This window comes from Canis lupus, chromosome 1 (genome assembly GCF_011100685.1).
Source record: "Canis lupus familiaris isolate Mischka breed German Shepherd chromosome 1, alternate assembly UU_Cfam_GSD_1.0, whole genome shotgun sequence".
NCBI lineage: Eukaryota > Metazoa > Chordata > Mammalia > Carnivora > Canidae > Canis > Canis lupus.
Window position 1 is genome coordinate 82,456,709 of NC_049222.1, and position 20,211 is coordinate 82,476,919.

Below are 20,211 nucleotides of genomic sequence, written 5' to 3' on the forward strand. Positions count from 1 at the left end.
AAAGCATGTAACAGAGTGCTTAATGCAGACACAGCACTTGATTACATTATGGTAATCAATAGTCAATAAACTATTGACTATGGTAGTCAATAGTAAACTATTGGTTTAAATGAATGTCATATTGATCTACATATGTTACATACTCATTTATATACTATAGACTTTTTAGTTTTCACAAAATCTTTTCACAATTGAGCTCTCTCTTCAGCTATGAAGAACAGTATGTATGTCTGATTCTATTTTCAAAATATGATGCATAATATAGTTTTAATAGACCCAGTGAAGTTTTTACTACCAAAATGCCTTGGCGAGCTTATAAAAATAAGAACAATAGAGCTTTTTTTTTTTTTTAATGACATCTGGTAAAAACATGGGAAATATCTTTGCTTACCAATTAAAGAGTGTATGAAAAACAGAATAAATGAAATCTCTTAATTTATGCATTTTGTGTTCCCATAAATCATTTTCCTGTCAAAATTATCAGACTTTATTATTGCTGAATATTTTAAACATCATAATGGAATTTTGGTAGCATAAATCATAAAGCTTTCAGTTAGAACATTTGTGTACACACCTCAGCATTTTTCTTATATCTTGATGAAAAAAAAAATAGTCCTCAGTCTAGAAATAAATCCACGCAGAGTATAAATGTCAAACTATACTCTTAAATTTCAGTAACTCAGCAATCCATGCTGGTCACTCTGCTTGCAAGGTAGTTATGGATTGTCAAACTATGTTTCTAAGACTTACTGTCCCCCAGAAATGAAGCTATACAAGCTTGTGTTGTAATCTGGGAAATGATTTTTTTATCCTACCTACAAAAAAATACCTGCTTACTTGATTTTTCTACTTCCTGTAATAAGAAAAGAATCTCAAAAGTAATAAATCCTGGAATAGCTTATTGATGGCATTAGATAATAATTTATTTCATTTAAAGAAAGCCTTATTCAATATGTTTCATTTATCATTTATAAGAGAGAAAACTGTTTGGGGATTATGTGTGTTATCCAGAATGCTGGACCTAAATAGAAAAAAAGAGCATGAGGGGTAAGATCTACTGAAGGGCATGTGGCCCTTGGAGGTGAAACAGTGGGAATGAGGGGGCAGGCTCTACCCATGGTGACTTAGCAAAAGGAGAAATCACTACAAAATTTTGTGATGCTTTAAAAGCTGGTATTTGTGTATCAGCAAACAGAAAGTGTAACTTGGAATTAAAGATAAATATCTCATTCATGAGATAAATCCTGTTTACTTTTTTTTTTATCTTAGATTATCTTTAAATGACTTTACTTCACATTTAACTTTGTGTAACTTTCTCTAACCGCTCACCTTTAAAAATTTTACATGCAAGTCACTTACGCGACTTAAAAACGTGTGTGACTATCACTTGGAAGTTTATATATATTATAAAGGATATAAGGAAAGAAATTTAATAGGAATAACCAGTTCTTATACCAGTATTTGTAAAATACTTCCTCTGAATCAGCTAAATCTCATGAATCCCCAGAATGACCTTTTGATGGCTAAAGAACCAGGAAAGGAAAGAGACCTAATGTTCATTGTCTACTCTGTGCAAGCCACTGGGCCAGCTCTTTGATTCATGTTCTCAATTCTTTTTTTTTTTTAAAGATTTCATTCATTCATTCATTCATTCATTCATTCATGAGAGGCACAGAAAAAGAGAGAATGAGAGGCAGAGACCCAGGCAGGTAGAGGGAGAAGCAGGCTCCATACAAGGAGCCCGATGTGGGACTCGATCCTGGATCCCAGGATCATGACCTGAGCCAAAGGCAGACTGACACTCAACTGCTGAGCCACCCAGGCGTCCTCATGTTCTCAATTCTTATCAACAGTTCTCCGAAGCAAGGGTTTACAAGTGAGTAAGCTGGGGCTTGAAGAAGTGAGTGAAATAACTCACTCAAGTCACCCTGCCAACAAAGAACAGAGACAGGATCAGTTCATGCTCAGCTGATTCCAAAGCCTTTACTGGAAAACCTAGAAGGAGCTCTTGAAAATAACAGAGACACAGTCAGATTTTAGATGAGCAACTTGCTAAATTATGACAACTTTCATATCAGGGTGCCTTAATACCCATTGCATGTTAGATTTCAATATATATGATTTGGATACGTTGAGAAATGATATTCTATTTTTATATGTCATAGAAATTATTTTTTGCTTCTATACACTGAGTGCTTTCCTGTGGCATTAAGTATTTTTTATTAGCATGATTTTTACTAGCAGCATACTATTCTTTTGTGCAATTCCTTCACAAGTTGTGCAACCATTTCTCTATTATTGGACATTTAGATTGTTTCTAAGTTTTAGTTATTAAAGTAATAATCCAGTGAATAGCTTTGTCCACAAACCCTTTGTGTCCATATCTGATTATGTCATTAGAATATATTTCTAACAGTGTATGAGAATGCCCCTTAGGAAATATTTATCAATAATAGGAAAAGAGAAGATATTTTACTATTGAAGGATTTCTTTGATTATCAATGAATTCAGATATTTATTGGCATTTTTGTTTTGACTGTAAATGTCTTATGTTCAACTGTTTTTCTATTGCTCTGTTTACTTTTTCCCCACTGATTTATAAGAACTCGACATTAAAACTTCCTCCTCCAATTAAGAGAATAAAATGGTAGTAAATAATAACAATTGCATTGAAAACATTGAGTGGCTGTAAGCAGAGAAGTGTCATGATTTTGCTTACATTTTTAAAAGCTCTCTCTTAATGCTGTGAGAAGAGCTGATTATAAGACACAAAAGTAGATGCAGAGAGACCCGTCAGAAGGCTGTTGCTGCAATTCAAGCAAGAGATGATGGTGACCATGGAAAGGACAGTAATAGAGATGGAGAGAAGTGTTTGGACTTGCACTACGTTTTATTTTTTTTTAAGATTTATTTATTTATTTATGATAGACACAGAGAGAAGGAGAGAGAGAGAGAGGCAGAGACACAGGAGGAGGGAGAAGCAAGCTCCATGCTGGGAGCCCGACGTGGGACTCGATCCCGGGACTCCAGGATCATGCCCTGGGCCAAAGGCGGGCGCCAAACCACTGAACCACCCAGGGATCCCCCTTGCACTGTTTTAGAAATAAAGTTAGCAGGATTTGCTGATGGATAAGAAATGAGAAAAGAAAAGAATCAATGATTTCTAGATGTTTGGCTTGGGTAACAGGGTGCGTGACAGTGCCACTAAATGATATGGAGGAAATTGGGGTGGAGGTGGGCTTTATTTTATTTGAGATGCTTATTAGACATTCAGGTGGAAATACCATGAGGATAGACAAGGGTAGAGTTCAGGTGGATATAGCTTGGTTGTCACTGGCAGACAGATGCTTTGAAAGCCTTGATGAAACTGGATGAAATCCCCGAAGAGAATGTGCAGATAAAGAAGAGAAAGAGGTTTGAAAACACAGTCTGAGTCATGAACATTTAGAGGTTGAAAAGGAAGAGGAACCAGCAGAGGTGACTGAGTAGTAGCCTGGGAGCTAGGAGAGAAATGAGGAGAGTGTGATGTTAGCAAAATGAAGTAATGAAGTGTTTCAGGAAAAGGAGGGAGGGTCAACCTCGTGGAATTCTTTGGAGAAGTCAAAGAAAGTAAGAACAGGAGAGTGACTTTTGGATATTGCCATCTGGAAGTGATTGGTACTTTTGAGAAGAGTGGCTTCAATGGAAGGATGGAGGCAGAAACCTGACAGAGGGATTCAGGAGACAATAGAGGATAGGAATGAATATATGAGCAATGTCAGAAAGACAATTATCATATGATTACACTCATATGTAGGATTTAAAAAACAAAACAGAAGATCATGAGGGAAGAGAGGAAAAAATAAAACAAGATGAAATCAAAGAGGGAGACAAAGACTATAAGAGACTTAATTATAGGAAAGAAACAGGGTTGCTGGAGGGGAGTGGGACGGGGGGACGGGGTAACTGGGTGATGGGCATCAAGGAGAGCACAGGATATCATGAGCACTGGATGTTATATGCAACTGATGAATCACTGACCTCTACTTCTGAAACCAATAATACATTATCTGTTAATTAATTGAATTTGAATTTAGGAAAAATCATAATTTGAATAAAAGAGTGGGTTTTTCTCTCTCAGGGAATAGCCACATTTCAGTACTCAAATGTTTACACATTATTTAGATCATCTTTATTTCATGTGATGCACTACAGCTATCAGCACGTAGCCTAAAGACTCAATTTTTCAGAGTGATGAAATAAGAACTAAAACAGGATTTTGTGAGAGACTAAAATTTACCGCTGCATTTGTCTGCAAACTTTCAACCACAAATGTAGTAAATCTACTGGACACTATCACTGTCACTGTCTCGGTTGTTATATTCATTAGAGGATTAAAGCTATGTTAGTAGTAGGATCATTTCTGTTGCCCTGCACTTTGTCATGATGATCATCACCCTCACATTAGCTTTTGGCTGGGAAATAATAAAGCCTTTTTCTCCCCATACTTCCAGGGTCTTCCTACTGTTTCCAAAATTAGAAATGACTGGGGCAAGAGGACTCTTGTCCTCTAAAAATGTTTGATGATGGAATCTTTGAACCTATGGGTGTGACAAAGGACAATGACAGGGGGCACTTCCCATTCTTCCTAATGAAGGATGTGGAGATGGGCTTGGTTTTATGCCAGTCAGTTACCAGCTATAATGATTAGTAAAGTAACTTTATAAATTCCCTGCAGCAAAAAAAATTAAATACATAAATAAGTAAGTAAGTAAATAAATAAATAAATAAATAAAAATAATTTTTTTAATAAAAATATAAAAAAAATATAAAATAAATCTGAGGCTGCAGTTGTACTGCTAAGGCTATACAGTGGGGGCAGGGGTGGTAAGTTAAGGTAGGAGCTCTTTCTTTTCTGAACCTTTGGCAAATTGAGTGAGATATACATATGTGTGTATGTATATAATTTAACTTAAGGTGGAGGAGACATTTGAGCAGATTAACAAATAGTATTTGTATACATGTAACTAAAACAGTAATTTATCAGGTAGAAGGCAGATGGGAGAAATAAAATGCCAACCTGTATCTACAGTTGGGTTGTGTTGATGATGAAGTGCTGTTTATTTAGGGCCAGCCTAGCTTGTCAGCAACATAAGAGCCTTTGTAGCACATGACTCCCTGCGTAGCTAGAAGACAATAATAAATTATTTCCTATGCAAACAGCACCGGCACAAAAGCAGAACAAACAGACTCTGCCTCCCAGATTCCTGAAGATTCTCACTCATTCCCTTGTTTGATTCTCTTTTAAAGATGATCCTCCTGACATTATCCTAAAGCCAGTAAGATCAACTCTGGTTTGGACAATTATATGAGGGTAGATGGGACATAGTTGTTGACGTTTGCCGTTTTGGAGATAGCAATGCCTAAGTGATTCACTTAAATCTTTGTTTTTTTCAATACTTCATATGTTCACATGGGTTTGGGGGCCACCCAGAGGAGAACTGGCCTGAGACTCTGCATTCCTAACAAGATGATTGGTGTTGTCACTGCCTCTGGACTTGAGTCCAACAAGATCGTGGAGCTGTCATTTTCACACCAAAGAATCTGAATAGATTGGAGCTCAGCCAACAGTTTTGAATAGCAAATGTTCCACAAGTATGGCTTTGAATAATGCTGAATCTACTGACTCCCAATCCTGTGCTCAGCTACCAGTAAAACCTGCCTTCCTGTGTTCAAGTGACCTTGCTGGGAGTCTCATGATAATTGTTATTATGCGTGAAAAATTTCCTAGGAGTGTTGTATCTGCCTTCCAGGATTTATAACTATGTCAGGGACTTTATGTACATATGGAAAAAAATATTTGGAAAGGAAAATTGCTGATCCTCTTGGCCAATGCCTTTAGTCTGGAGGATGTGGGAGATAAGATGTAGGTAGTTGCTGTTCATTCTCGTTTTCCTTTGGGACTATAGCTTCTTTTATAAAGCATGATGGCAAAAAGCTCAGCACTAAAGTTCTCTTAAGGGTTAACACCAGTAATGATTTGAAATAATTCCATCTATTGAATGCCCGTTGTGTATAATAATATGAGGTCCAATTTATAAAATATATCATTTTAAATATATACTTCTATCATGGGTGAGTTAATTTTTTAAACTATCTATTTAAAGATTGTTACTATGACATTTGGACCATAAATAAAAAGCATGAAAACTGACAGTATGCTTTCTGGAACGCATGTTGCCAAAAGCTATTGTATTTGAACACCTTAAATTTCATGACCAAGTAAGTACAATAGATCCTTGGTATTCAGCAACAATGTATCCTTGAGAGCTTTGTGAATTCTCCTGTGCAATTCCTGTCTACCCCAAAAGTGCAATGGTCTTGGGAGATGCCTACTGAGGGCGACTGCCCCAGAAGAAGATAACAACCACTCCTTGAGGTGTGGAAGCTGGTGATGGGCCAGGCCCACTCATCTCTCACGTGTCTTGTGTGACCCCTCAGGAGCCTCAGAGACCTAACATTCAACTCAGCAGAATTACAGAGCACATGTATTATGGATATTTAAAGTGGCCAGTAAAGGGACGCCTGGGTGGTTCAGTGGTTGAATGTCTGCCTTTGGCTCACGTCGTGATCCTGGGGTCCTAGGATCAAGCCCCATATTGGGCTCCCTGCTCATTGGGGAGTCTGCTTTTCCTTATGCCCCCCCCCATTCTTTCTCTCTCTTTCTCTCTCTCTTGCTTACTCTCCATCTCTCAAGTAAATAAATAAAATCTTCAAAAACAAAAACAAAAACATTTTTTTGAGCAACTAGTATACGCTAGGAATCATGCTAAGGTCTAACATATGGTCTTTAGTTCATTTCTTTAAGAAAGAGAGAAAACTATGCCAACCAAGAGGTTCTCACCGCAGGTAATAAAACTCAAAAAGGCCAGCACATAGTCAAGAACAATGTGAGCCACGAGTTTGGGTGCTCTGTGGTAATGGCCTCCTTTCCACAATGATTCATTCCTTCTTAGCTACCACTTAGAGCAAGAAGATTTGATATCCTTGCCCTTCCATAAATCTCCAGGACTCCTACAGTGGAATAAAAAGCATATAGTTAGCTCAACTAGATTCATCCTTAGGGATTCTTCTTGGCATTATAATAATCATTGGGAAAGCAATTATTTAAAAAAAGAACATGGACTTCCACCTATTTTTCTAGTGATAGTTATAATAGCAGCTATTCCTGCATCCTAGGAACAATAAAAGGAAAAGTATTTTTTTTTTTACAAAGTCAGTGTTTTAATAAACATTTTAGGGAAAAACTATTAAGACCTTTCTTACTTATCTAAACTATCTTAATAATGGCCAAGACTCCTGGGAACCTGGGTGGCTCAGTCACTTCAGCCTCCAACTCTTCAGGTTGTGATCTCAGGGTGAGATGAAGCCCCACGGGAGACCAGGAGGCTCTGCATTCAGTGAGGAGTCTGCCTGGGATTCTCTCTCCCTCTCCCTCTGCCCCTCTCTTGCTCTCCTCTCCACCCAGACCGGCTCACACACACTCTGTCTCTCTCTTAAAAAAAAAATGGCCAGGATTCTTTCCTTTCTTGAATAAGGAAAATAGGCAATCAAAGGACATTTTAAGCCATAGCATGAAAGTTTGCAAACTTGTGTGTCTATCTCATTTGCGTCATGACACACCATAATGTGGGACAAATTTGTGGCACAAGTCCCTGAATGAGGCAGTCTGGCATTAATATCAAATTGCCTGTTGTTGTTTCAGAACTGTATGTTTCACAGCAATATCAGCAGTGGCTTGAAAGCATTTGCAGACAAATTCGGTTTTGATGTTCTCATCCTCCTGGCCAGCTACCTGTCGGAGGAAGAGCAGCCCCGACGGCAGATCGCTGTGTACTCTCAGAACCTCGAGTTGTGCAGTCAGGTAAGGATCCTTCACCCTGGCCCATGTTACAGCTTCCTCACCTGCTGGCTGTCACAACACGTGGCGGGACATGAGAATAGACCCAAGAGATAAGGTCCTCGAGTATGAGTTTTAAGAAATGATGGGGGTATTTTGCACACTGGGCCATTCATTTATTCAAAACTTTCAGTGCTTTACTTCAGTGTCTTAGTGTTTAGTTTTGAGGCTCTATCACCAAGAAATCAACTAATTAGAATTGGCAGTGAGATAAATATTGGCCCTTTAAAAAAAATTGAGGTGTAATTGACACATAACATGATATTAGTTTCTGGGGTATAACATACTGATTTGATGTTTGTGCATATTGTGAAGTGATCACCACAACAAGTCTAGTTAACATCCGTCACATGCATAGTTACCAAAAAGGTTTTATGTGATGAGGACTTTTAAGATCTACTCTCTTAGTTACTTTTAAATATGTAATACAGTGTTATTAACTATAGTCGCCATGCTGTACATTACATCCCCAGGACTTATCTATTTTGTAACTGGAAGCTTATACCTTCCAAGCCTCTTCACCCCCACACAATGTCTATTTTATTTTATTTTATTTTATTTTATTTTATTTTATTTATTTATTTTTATTTATTTTATTATTTTTTACTTTACTTTATAGTAATTAGAAGCCCTGGAGCTGGCTCTGCCCTGCCTCTCCTCTTCCCCATTGCTCTCCCCACCTGTCACCTAAGAGACAGTTCCTCCAACAAATCTTAAGCAGCCCAAGGCTGAGACTACCCTAGATGGAGGATCTCTTTGTATCCCTATGAGCACAGGTGACCAAGGGTCAGCCTCTCCAGAGTTCACAACATGGCTCCATCATATGTTACCTGCGTGTCATTGATTAAGTTATCTAACCTTGTTATGTCTCTGTGTCATCATCGGCCAAATGGAGATAAAGAATCCCTACTTTGTAACACAATAATTGTGTGGAATAAAGAGATACCACATATAAAATCCATAGAACTGTGCCTGGCATATGGAAAACTCAATAAATGTTAATTATTATTATTACTATCTGTGTGAACTCTGTAGTTATTTCCAGTGGGGTTACTATCACCTCCACTAATCCTGTGGGGCCATTTCAAAAGCCCAGTGTGCAAAAATATTCCTGACATTTCCTAAAAATCACAGAGCTGCAACCAAGTTCTGGCCTAACACAAGTTCTCTTGGCCTCCAAAGGCTGCTTTGTCTGTTCTGGCCTCCATGTCGATGCTTCCAGGGGTCCTGAAGAGACAGTTGGGGCCTGAGCACTGTTGCAAAGCTCCACCACTGGTGGCTTTCTCTTTACCACTTTCTCCTTTACCTTATGAGGCTTTTGGATGTCAAAGCAGGTCCTGGGTACCTCCTCCTACACAGAAGCCTTTCTACCACCATGTTTCTCAACCATGTTTCCCCTCATTCCCACTTGACCCCCTAGTTCTCAACAACCAGCCTTATCTCTGCTTTTTGCAAACTTTAATTTTACTCCTGCTAGAAAATGGTATTATAGTACAAGGAAAGGGTGTAAATGGTTTACGTCTCTTAACCTGTAACTTTTAGGAGCAAGCCACATTGAGCAGCTGGATTTTGAGTTAAAAGAGAAGCCAATTTGATGGGATTGTAGAAAGAGTTGGTGGTATAGGAAGTGGGACTTGCCATGTCTTACATTATGTGGTCTTCAGTTGTTTGAGGTCTTCTTTGTAGGTGGATAAACACAGATTAATTTTATATTAAGAAAAATTAGGGGGTACCTGGTTGGCTAAGTGATTGAGCATCTGCCTTTGCCTCAGGGCATGATCCTGGGGTCCTGGGTTTGAGTCCCACATTAGGCTCCTCGCAGTGAGCCTGCTTCTCCCTCTACCTATGTCTCTGCCACTCTCTCTGTGTCTCTCATGAATAAATTAATTTAATTTAATTTAATTTAATTTAACTTAATTTAAAAAGAAACATCACAAAGAGCAAAGTGCCTGAGTGCTCACACAAACACCTGTACCTCCCTGACAGATTTGCTGTGAATTGGAAGAATGCCAGCACCCTTGCCTAGAGCTGGAGCCCTTTGAATGTGGCTGTGATGAGATCCTGGTGTACCAGCAGGAGAACCCTCTGGTGACCTGTGATCAAGTGGTTCTTCTTGTCAAGGAAGTCATCAATAGGAGGTGTCCAGAGATGGTCTCCAACAGCCGGACGTCCTCAACAGAAGCCGTGGCAGGCAGTGCCCCGCTGTCTCAGGGATCTTCTGGGATTATGGAGTTGTATGGTTCTGACGTAGAGCCACAGCCCAGCTCTGTGAATTTCATAGAAAACCCTCCAGATCTGAGCGATTCTAACCAGGCTCAGGTGGATATGAACGTAGACCTTGTCAGCCCAGATAGCGGGTTGGCCACTATTAGGAGCAGCCGTTCATCCAAGGAGAGTTCAGTTTTCCTCAGTGATGACAGTCCAGTAGGAGAAGGTGCAGGGCCTCACCACAGCCTCCTCCCAGGGTTTGACTCCTATAGTCCCATCCCTGAAGGAGCAGTAGCAGAAGAACATGCCCGGTCAGGAGAACACAGTGAATCCTTTGACCTCTTCAACTTTGATCAAGCCCCCATGGTTTCTGGGCAATCTCAACCATCTTCCCATTCTGCAGACTACTCACCTGCAGATGACTTCTTCCCCAATAGTGATTCATCAGAAGGACAACCCCCTACGAGGCCTAAAGAAATCAATGGGATAGGGATGGACTTGTCTAATTACTCACCCAGTTCGCTTTTGTCAGGAGCTGGCAAAGATAACCTTGTGGAATTTGATGAAGAGTTTGGTCAGAGACAAGAAAGTCCCCAGAATCACTCTGAAAGAAATTTGAGCCTGACAGGTTTTGTGGGAGAGAAATCTCCTTCACCAGAGAGGCTAAAAAATATTGGAAAGAGGGTCCCACCAACACCTATGAATAGCTTTGTAGAAAGCTCACCATCTACCGAAGAACCAGCTCTACTCTATCCAGAAAATGTGACCCCCAAAGCAGTAGATGCAGGTCACATAGGGCCACCTCAGACCCGTGCAAGGTGCAGCAGCTGGTGGGGTGGTTTGGAAATTGACTCTAAAAATATTGTAGATGCATGGAGTTCCAGCGAACAGGAGTCTGTCTTCCAGAGCCCCGAGTCATGGAAAGATCATAAGCCAAGCCCAGTTGATCGGAGAGCCTCCGATTCTATATTTCAACCAAAGAGTCTTGAATTCCCAAAGTCAAGTCCTTGGGAGTCTGAATTTGGTCAGCCAGGGCTTGACAGCAATAATATTCAAGACCAAAATGAGGACAATTTGCAGTTTCAGAATGTGCCCACAGAGAAATCAAATTTGCCAAATTCTCCTCAGGGAACGAATCACCTGATAGAAGACTTTGCTGCCTTGTGGCATTCTGATCGTTCTCCCACAGCGATGCCAGAACCATGGGGAAACCCCACAGAAGACGGTACTCCAGCTTCTACGGTGTCATTCCCAGCCTGGAGTGCATTTGGTAAAGAAGATAGCACCAAAGCTTTGACAAATACCTGGAATCTGCACCCAACGAGTGGTGAGACACCTTCTGTGAGGGACCCAAGTGAGTGGGCCATGGCAAAAAGTGGGTTTTCTTTTCCTTCAGAAGACAATTCACCCAGTGAGGGAAATAATGAAGTAGCTCCAGAAATCTGGGGCAGGAAGAACCACGACCCCAGGGATAGCATCCTTATATCTGGCAACCCCACCTCTGATCTGGATCATGCGTGGAATAGTTCTAAGCCATCACAGGAAGATCAGAATGGTTTAGTGGATCCAAACATTAGGGGCAAGGTGTATGAAAAGGTCGATTCCTGGAACCTTTTTGAGGAGGGTATCAAGAAAGGAGGGTCAGACGTCCTGGCACCTTGGGAAGATTCCTTCTTATATAAATGTTCCGATTACAGTGCATCCAACATGGGGGAAGATTCGGTGCCTTCCCCCTTAGATACCAACTACTCCACGTCTGACTCTTACACTTCGCCAACATTTGCTGGAGACGAAAAAGAAACAGAAAACAAGCCATTTGCTGAAGAGGGAGGCTTGGAGTCAAAAGATGCTAACTCTGCCACAGGGGAGACTGAGATGCCTCCTCAGTCACCGCAGCAGCCAGCTAGAAATCGAATTGGCTCAGATCCTGGGAACCTAGAAATGTGGGGTTCCCCTGATACAGAAAATAATCCTCAAATAAATGTCACTCATAACTTGGATAAAGATTTACTCGAGACAGAGCCCATAGATGATAAGAATATCTCCCTGGAGGATGACATCGGGGAAAGCAGCCTGTCCAGTTACGACGACCCCAGCATGATGCAGCTGTACAACGAAACCAACCGGCAGCTCACGCTTCTGCATAGCAGCACCAACTCTCGCCAGGCGGTCCCTGACAGTCTCGACCTGTGGAACAGGGTGATTCTGGAGGACACGCAGTCCACTGCGACCATCTCCGATGTGGACAATGATTTGGACTGGGATGACTGCAGTGCAGGTGTGGCGATCTCCAGCGAAGGTCAAGCACAAGGATACATGGCTCAAGGTACCGAACCCGAAACCCGATTTTCAGTGAGACAGCTGGAACCATGGGGTGTGGAGTATCAGGAAGCAAGTCAGGCAGATTGGGAACTCCCTGCCTCTTCTGAGCATATCAAGGACCCTCCTGCCAACGAGTATCACACCCTGAATGAAAAAAGTGGGCAGCTAATTGCGAATAATATTTGGGATTCCGTCATGAGGGATAATGACATGTCTTCGTTAATGTTATCAGGCCAATCATATGTTACAGATTCTGAACAACACACGTCACTTCCTGAAACTCCCAGCTCATCGGAAAAAATTAAGGACAGTTATATCCCAGAGGTGCTAGAAGCCTCTGAAGCCAATGAGTCAGGAGCACTTGATCCTGATAAGCAGGAGATGGGCAGAGGAACCCCACCAAATGATGCAGTGTCCTTGGCAACCAACCTCAAGAATCCAGGGCATTTTGCACCCTCAGATCCATGGAAAGGTCCTAGCTACGGACAGAGTGAAAGTGAGGGAAAAGCTCATGGAGCTGCTGCTAGGGAGTGTCTCAGTGAGGAGATGCTAGATAGAGCCTCGGGGATTCCTGAAAAAGGGCAAAGTGACCAGGAATGCTCTTCCCCAATTTCATCTCAACATCAAGACATCTGCGATGAATCAGGCAAAATCATCTCTCTTTCAGACACTTCCAGTCCTCAGACTGAGAAACCGCAGGAGGTTTCAGAGCATAAGAAAGGGTCTTACAATCCAGATCCCTGTGATGTGCACACAGAGATGTCCACAAACAACCCACAGGCCAAAGAGATCTGCAAAAAGCACCTCATGTATCACGGCAATTCAGGTGAAACCACTGAAATTTCAGATAGCTTCAATTTAACCAGAAATTTATCTTTACCTGAAATGGATCTTGAGAAAACTGAAGAATGTAATATTCTGGAGCCAGGGAGCTTGAACCAAGAGCCACCCCATGAGTGTCCCCAAAGCCTTGACATTTGGGATGGCTCTATAGACAGTGACTTGCAGGTCAATTTGCCAAGTTCTGAGATACCTAAGAATCTTGAAGTTAAGAGTACTGAAAACAGCACTCCAGGAGCTAATCTATCAGGAAATTATCACAGAGATAGTATTTCCAGTGAGTATTCACATTCGAGTGCATCGAGTCCTGGCCTAAATGATTCTTCATCTGCATTGCCTTCCTGGGACCAGGGACCCAATGTGGGGCACCAGAAACAGAATCAGGATGATTGGAGCAAACAGAATCACCAAGAATCTGCACTAATTACTACTGACAGCCAAGTGGGAGTAATGACTGAAATGAAGGATGTGGAGAAAAACAGAATAGACAGGTTGGAAAAGAATTTAGATCACAAGCTTCCTAAATTTTTAGAGATTTGGAATGACTCAGTAGATGGTGATTCCTTTTCCTCGTTATCCAGCCCTGAAACAGGCAAATGTTCTGAATATTCAGATGCATATCAAGAAAGAAATCTAGTGGTTAGTCAGCAGGAGAAAAACGAGCAAGACATTTCTAAAACTCTGCAGCCAGAGGATGCCAGGTTCATGTCAACAAGCTCAGGTTCTGATGATGAGAGCATAGACGATGAAGAGTCAGTGGACAAGGAGATCCATTTGGGCATATGCCAAGCTGTTCAGAATGAAACCAGGGCTTGGGATTCACTGAATGAACCTAGTAAGTTCCTGGCCACAGCTGATCCCAACTCTGATGAATTTTCTACCTATGGAGGTGGTTCAGAACCAACAGAGAATAAATCCACCCCGCTCTGTGAGAATCAACAAAGCAGCCCTGATCACTGGAATTTCTCACCACTAAAGGAGACTGAACTCCAGATTACAGAAGTGGATAAGGAGACGAGATCTCCAGAAACAGGGAAGACAGGAGATATCCTGTGGCAGATCTCTCCCCTAAGTGAATCAAAGAATGAGAATCCTTCTAAATTGGAAATGCTTGGCTTCTCAGCCGAGAGCACTGAGTGGTGGAATGCCTCTCTACAAGGAGGGCGACCTATTGAGAGTGCATTTGAGAGGGAATTACCTAGCTCAGGTAGTGTGTTAGAGATGAGTTCTTCAGTATGCCAAACCATGGGTCCCTGGGGAGTACCCATTCAGGGTGATAGTGAACCCGTGGAATCACAAGGTACCAGTCCTTTCACTGAGGAACATCAATCACCCTTTCTGGATGGCAATGACAAGAACTCCCATGAGCAACTTTGGAACATTCAACCAAGGCAGCCAGACCCAGAAGCTGATCAGCTTAGCCAGCTTGTAATATTGGACCACGTTAAAGAAAAGGATTCTGGAGAGGAAACCTTCCTGTCCTCTGCTGGTCAAGAACTGACTTCTGAAACACCAACCCAGGAGCAGCAGTGTCAGAACACTGTGATGTCTATCTGGGATCAGTCAGGCCCAACATTTACTCACACAGATGAAAATGGTTGTGTTATAGCTAATGTTTCGACTGTTGAGTGTCAAGAAACAAAGTGGTGGAAAGAAGGAAAATCATATCCCGGTGAAATAATGAATTCAAGCGTTGCCTCAGAAGATTTCCCCACTGTCAATTCTCCGACTCAGTTGATAAAGAAGTCAGACTCCGAATGGGATGTCTCTACCCCTAGTGAGGGCCCCCAAGGCACATTTATTCCAGATATTTTACATGGCAACTTCCAAGAGGGTGGGCAACTGGCCTCAGCTTCGCCTGATTTGTGGATGGATGCTAAGCAGCCCTTCAGTGTGAAAGCAGATGGTGAGAATCCAGATATACTGACTCACTGTGACCATGACAGCTATTCTCAGGCTTCCAACAGCCCTGATATATGTCACGATTATGAAGCCAAGCAAGAGACTGAGCAGCACATCAGGGCTCGAGTAGGACCTAAAGGGGAAGCCAGTGAGTTATATGTCACTGAGCCAGAGATGGATGAAGAACCCAATCAGGAGCCTGGGCAGGAATTTGTCCCATGTAATTCAGAACTATCTTCTGAAGATGTGGTTCCACTGCCTCCAATCAGGGATCAAGCGAACACAAGTGACTCATCTCAGTTGGCCTCTCACAAATCTTCCTCTGAACCTTCTGAAATAAATGGTGGGAATGATACAGGTTTCAAAGCATCAGAGAAAGGAGCTGCCCCAGATGCAGCACCAACTCTGCAACTTGTGGACAGAACAATCCCAACAGTTGAAAACGTGGGAACCAGCATTTTTGTAACTCCTCAAGAGCCAACTACGGACAGCAACAGCTCTCTGATGTCGGAGGACTTTTCTCCTAAAAGCCAGACAGATGCAGGAGCCTTGTTGGACCATGTTACTACTGAGAATCCTGCCACTGGCCCTGATGCCTTGCTAGCCTCAGATACTTGTCTGGATGTAAGCGAAGCTGGCTTTGACCACAGTCTCAGCGATGCCTCAGGTCTTAACACATCCACAGGAACAATAGATGACATGAGTAAATTGACATTATCAGAGGGCAACCCTGAAACACCAGTTGATGGGGATGCAGGGAAGCAAGATATCTGTTCATCTGAAGCCTCGTGGGGTGATTTTGAATATGATGTCATGGGACAAAATATCGATGAAGAATTAATGAAAGAGCCTGAACATTTTCTCTACGGGGGTGAGCCTCCCCTGGAAGAAGATGCTCTGAAGCAATCGCTGGCACCTTACACTCCTCCCTTTGATTTGTCCTATCTCACAGAACCTACTCTTGAGGTCAAAACAACAGAGGGAGCTGGGTCTCCAGAGGATGAGTCTTTGGGGAGTGATGCAGCCGAGATACTGCTTTCTGCCCTTCCTGATCAGAGAAGCAAGGAAAATCATGCAGAGATCCAAAACAGCCAGCCTGGGCAGCTGGTTGTGCTGCATATCCATGAAGACTCTGAGCCCGTGTCTTTGCCTGCTGGAGTTGAGGCCAACCTTGAGTTGTCTCCATCAAACATTGACTGGGAAGTAGAAACAGACAACTCAGATTCACCAGCAGGTGGAGACGTAGGACCACCAAATGGTAAGAAACACCCTCTTCCTCCACTCCCCCACCCCCCCCTCCCTGAAACTGCTGCTTTCATGCAATTAACATATTTGTAAACCAAGCTCTTCCTACCTAGGTGGGAAGAAAAAAAGAGGAACTAACTGCATTTGTAATGCATACTTAACCAAGTTCTGCATTGCAGCAGTAATGTCTGCTACTTGTATAATACCTATCTTTGAGAGTGCCTGAGAAAATAAAACAGCTCGACCAAAAAAAAAAAAAATCTTAAATTATCTCTCCTCAGATGGATCATTTGCAAAGATCACAAATCACATAATGTGTTAATTCAGCCTTGTTCGCCCCTTCTCGCCTTCATCTTCCACTTCTAGGTGTGAGCAAGGGACTGTCAGAGTTGGAAGAAGAAAATGTAATTCCTATCAAAGCGCCTGAGCAGAGAACAGCAGAATGCAGGGAAGAAAGGTACAAAGAGAAGAATGAACATCATATGGATTACATACTTGTAAGCCATGGAGAAGATTCAACCCCAATGCCAGAGGCCAGTGAAGCCAGACAAAACACACCTGAATTAGAAGAGTTTCACACAGGTTCTGAAGACACAGGGCTGCGAAGAACTCAGCTAGCAAGCTTCCCAGGTTCCTGTCAGCCTGCTTCCATAAATGAAAGAGAAGATCATTCTGTAGAGAAAATGTCTCCCAAAGGGGATAAGAGATCATCTCTCGGGAGCCCTGGGCAAGACCCGAGCTGGATGGTCTTAGACCATATTGAGGTTGGTGATCAGCCATTGGAAGCTAGGAACTCGAGGCTTGGATGCTCTGGCAAGGTCATAGAACTGATCTCTGATTGTGGCTTGGGCAAGGGTCCCCAAATGCAGGTTCTAGGAGGAGAGAAGCCTCTCGAATCTTTAGCACTAGAAGAGGCCCCTGGTCTGGGCAGCCAGTCACAGAAGAGCAAGAGCCGAGGCAGAGCCACCCCAGACGCAGTTATGTATCAGGCTGTCACCCATGACAATGAATGGGAAATGCTTCCACCACACCCTTCTCAGAAAAACAAGATCCATGAAACGGAAATGGAGGAGGAGACAGAGTTTCTTGAGCCCAAAACAAGGAAACTGAGACCGGACGGGTAAGCCAAAAGCCAGGTTTATTTTATTTTATTTTATTTCCTAAAAATACTGTATTAGAATCTGGGGAAATGATGAGTGATTGTGAAATATGAGGAATAACTAGACAATAGGAGCTTTGCTTCTATATATGGCAAAGCGTACCATCAGTAAAAGCAGCTGCTAAATAACCATAAAGATCTCGATGCTTTGTGTGTATTTTCAGCCAAAAAAAACCCCTTCAGTTTCCATTCAGAGTCTATACTTATCCTTCCTACTTACACTTACTCCACCTACTCAATACCTATTTTACTCTTAAACAGGCAGTTGAAACCAGAGAAGGGAGGTCACTGACATTTACTCATATAGTGTCAAGCAGTTTGCTCACATTATCTCATTTAATATTTACAACAACCCTGAGGTGGTAGGTATTATTACCTTTATTTTCCACATACTGGTGGTGGTGCCTGGAATTAGGTAACCAGAGTGAACACTCTGGGGTTTGAAGATTTTTACCTCCAAAGCTAATACTTTTCCAGCAGACACGCTGCCTATCTCACACAAAGGGCAAATCTGGTTTTATGTGGTAGTAGGTAACTTACTAGGAGGTTATGTGATACCTGACTTAGCCTAGGTGATAGCCTAGGAAGGCTAACTAAGGAGACTCCACAGCAGGCTCAAAATCTTAGTGTGAAACATTCACTCTCTGACTGGCTGAAAAATTGGCAAACAACCATCAAACTAGTGATTCATTCATTCATTCACCATCTGGTGTCTGAGAATCTGCTCTGTATGGAGTTTCTGGGTAGCCAGTGGATATATGGCAAGATGTCATGGAACAGGAGGTCATCTCTGCCCTCAAGCTTTCTAGGCCCTGTTAACACCATGAAGGGTTGTTTGTTCCTCTTCATTTGTCCTGATAAAGCCCTCTTGCTCCCAAGGACAAAAGGGCAAATTGTGACAAGTGAAGGGGAAGATTATGTTTCCTCTTTAAAATGTAGTGGGAAAGAGATGTCTTTTTCCTACTCATTTTGGGAGTATAAAGGACGACGCATACCACATACTCACTGTGAGTCAAAGAATCTGGATTCCAGCCTGGCTCTACCATTACTGGTTATGTATTTTGGGATTAACCCGAGACTTAAATTTCTCCATCCATAAAATTGGTGGCTTGGGCTGGAGGATCTCCGGCCTTCCTCACGTTCACATTTGTGCAAGCTTGATCATGTGTGAACAGAGTGTGTCTGGGAGAGCTTTGGTATTCATAAATTACATCTCTCCAGGAAAGGAGTAAGCAAACAAGAAAGAGCAACGAGTATATGAAGGGTTAGTAAAGTGCCATAAAGAGTTAAAAGCTCAAATTCAAGTGCAGCTTCATAAATCCAGACCTTTTCAGTTGGCCTAATCTTTCTTTCTTCCTGTCAAGCTATTTCCTTCCAGAGAGACCCCAGATCCGTTATCAGAAAGAGAGTAGCAGATGGATCCCAGCAGCCCTGCTGGCATTGTTATAGATTGAGCTAAGAACTCAGGCATCCTCGAGTTGGCTGAGCTATTGTTTGGCTTCTTGTCTGAATTTTGCACATGCCCCTGCGATCCAACAGATGATACTGTTCAGTTGTGCCACTAGCCCTCTTTCTTCCAATAAGATTTCTTTGCTCACATTTTTCTGCTCAACCCCTGCAGTAATGACAATTTTCTCACAATTAGCGGAGGGCGCTGATTTTCCCACTGGCATTTGTATTACCTTTTGCATGAATAATTTACTCTGAATGTATTCAAAAGGTTCCCTCTGTGCTGGATTTTGAGAGGGGTACGGAGTTGTTGAAAACAGTGATTCTCTAAGTGGGGTCTTAAAACCAGAAGCCCAGGGCGCCCGGCTGACTCAGTTGGTAGGACACTGGACTCTTGATCTTGGGGTTGTGACTTGAAGCCCCACGCTGGCCATAGAGGTTACTATTAAAAAAAAAGCTAAAAAAACCAGCAGCCCCATTATGACTTGGGTGTTTGCTAGAAATGCAAATTGCTAATCCTACTCCATACTCTTCTTTTTTTTTTTTTTTAACTTTTTATTTATTTATGATAGTCACAGAGAGAGAGAGAGAGAGGCAGAGACACAGGCAGAGGGAGAAGTAGGCTCCATGCAGGGAGCCCAACGCAGGACTCGATCCCAGGTCCCCAGGATCGCGCCCTGGGCCAAAGGCAGGCGCTAAACCGCTGCGCCACCCAGGGATCCCTCCATACTCTTCTTGAATCAAGACCTCCAGTGGGGTCTAGCCATCTGTGCTTTAACACGAGTAATTCTGATGCATGCTTAAGTTTGAGAACCTCTGGTCTAAAACGTTCTCCCAACTCTCTGGGAGTTTTCAGATTTAGAAGGGAGTTAAACACAGGTTAAAGAGGTAGCTAACAGTGTAACATGTAAATCACGGTAGCTAAAGACCAACGTGTATATAAATATAAATAGCTACCTGTCACGAGTATTTGCCATGAATGGGGTACTAAGCCCTGTGTGTGTACTACGTCACATTACCGTGGCAGGAATTCCACAAGGCAGGACACTGATGTTCAGAAAGTTGAATCACTTGGTCTGGTTTTTAGTTAGAAGGTGAAGAAGCTGGGACTTGAATTTACATCTATGTTCACAGTGTGTGTTCATGC

The 20,211-nt window shown here is 42.2% G+C and overlaps 1 protein-coding gene across 9 annotated transcripts in view; it reads left to right on the forward strand.

The window, feature by feature from the left end:
• The window catches only part of PRUNE2 (prune homolog 2 with BCH domain), a 256,556-nt gene that overhangs the window by 162,589 nt on the left and 73,756 nt on the right, over window positions 1-20,211 (forward strand). For all 9 annotated transcript variants that reach the window (XM_038527051.1, XM_038527042.1, XM_038527046.1 and 6 more), the window contains exons 7-9: window positions 7,745-7,903; window positions 9,926-16,469; window positions 16,823-17,576. In XM_038527051.1, the coding sequence (XP_038382979.1) occupies window positions 7,745-7,903; window positions 9,926-16,469; window positions 16,823-17,576 (7,457 nt within the window). The remainder of the gene's footprint in view (window positions 1-7,744; window positions 7,904-9,925; window positions 16,470-16,822; window positions 17,577-20,211) is intronic.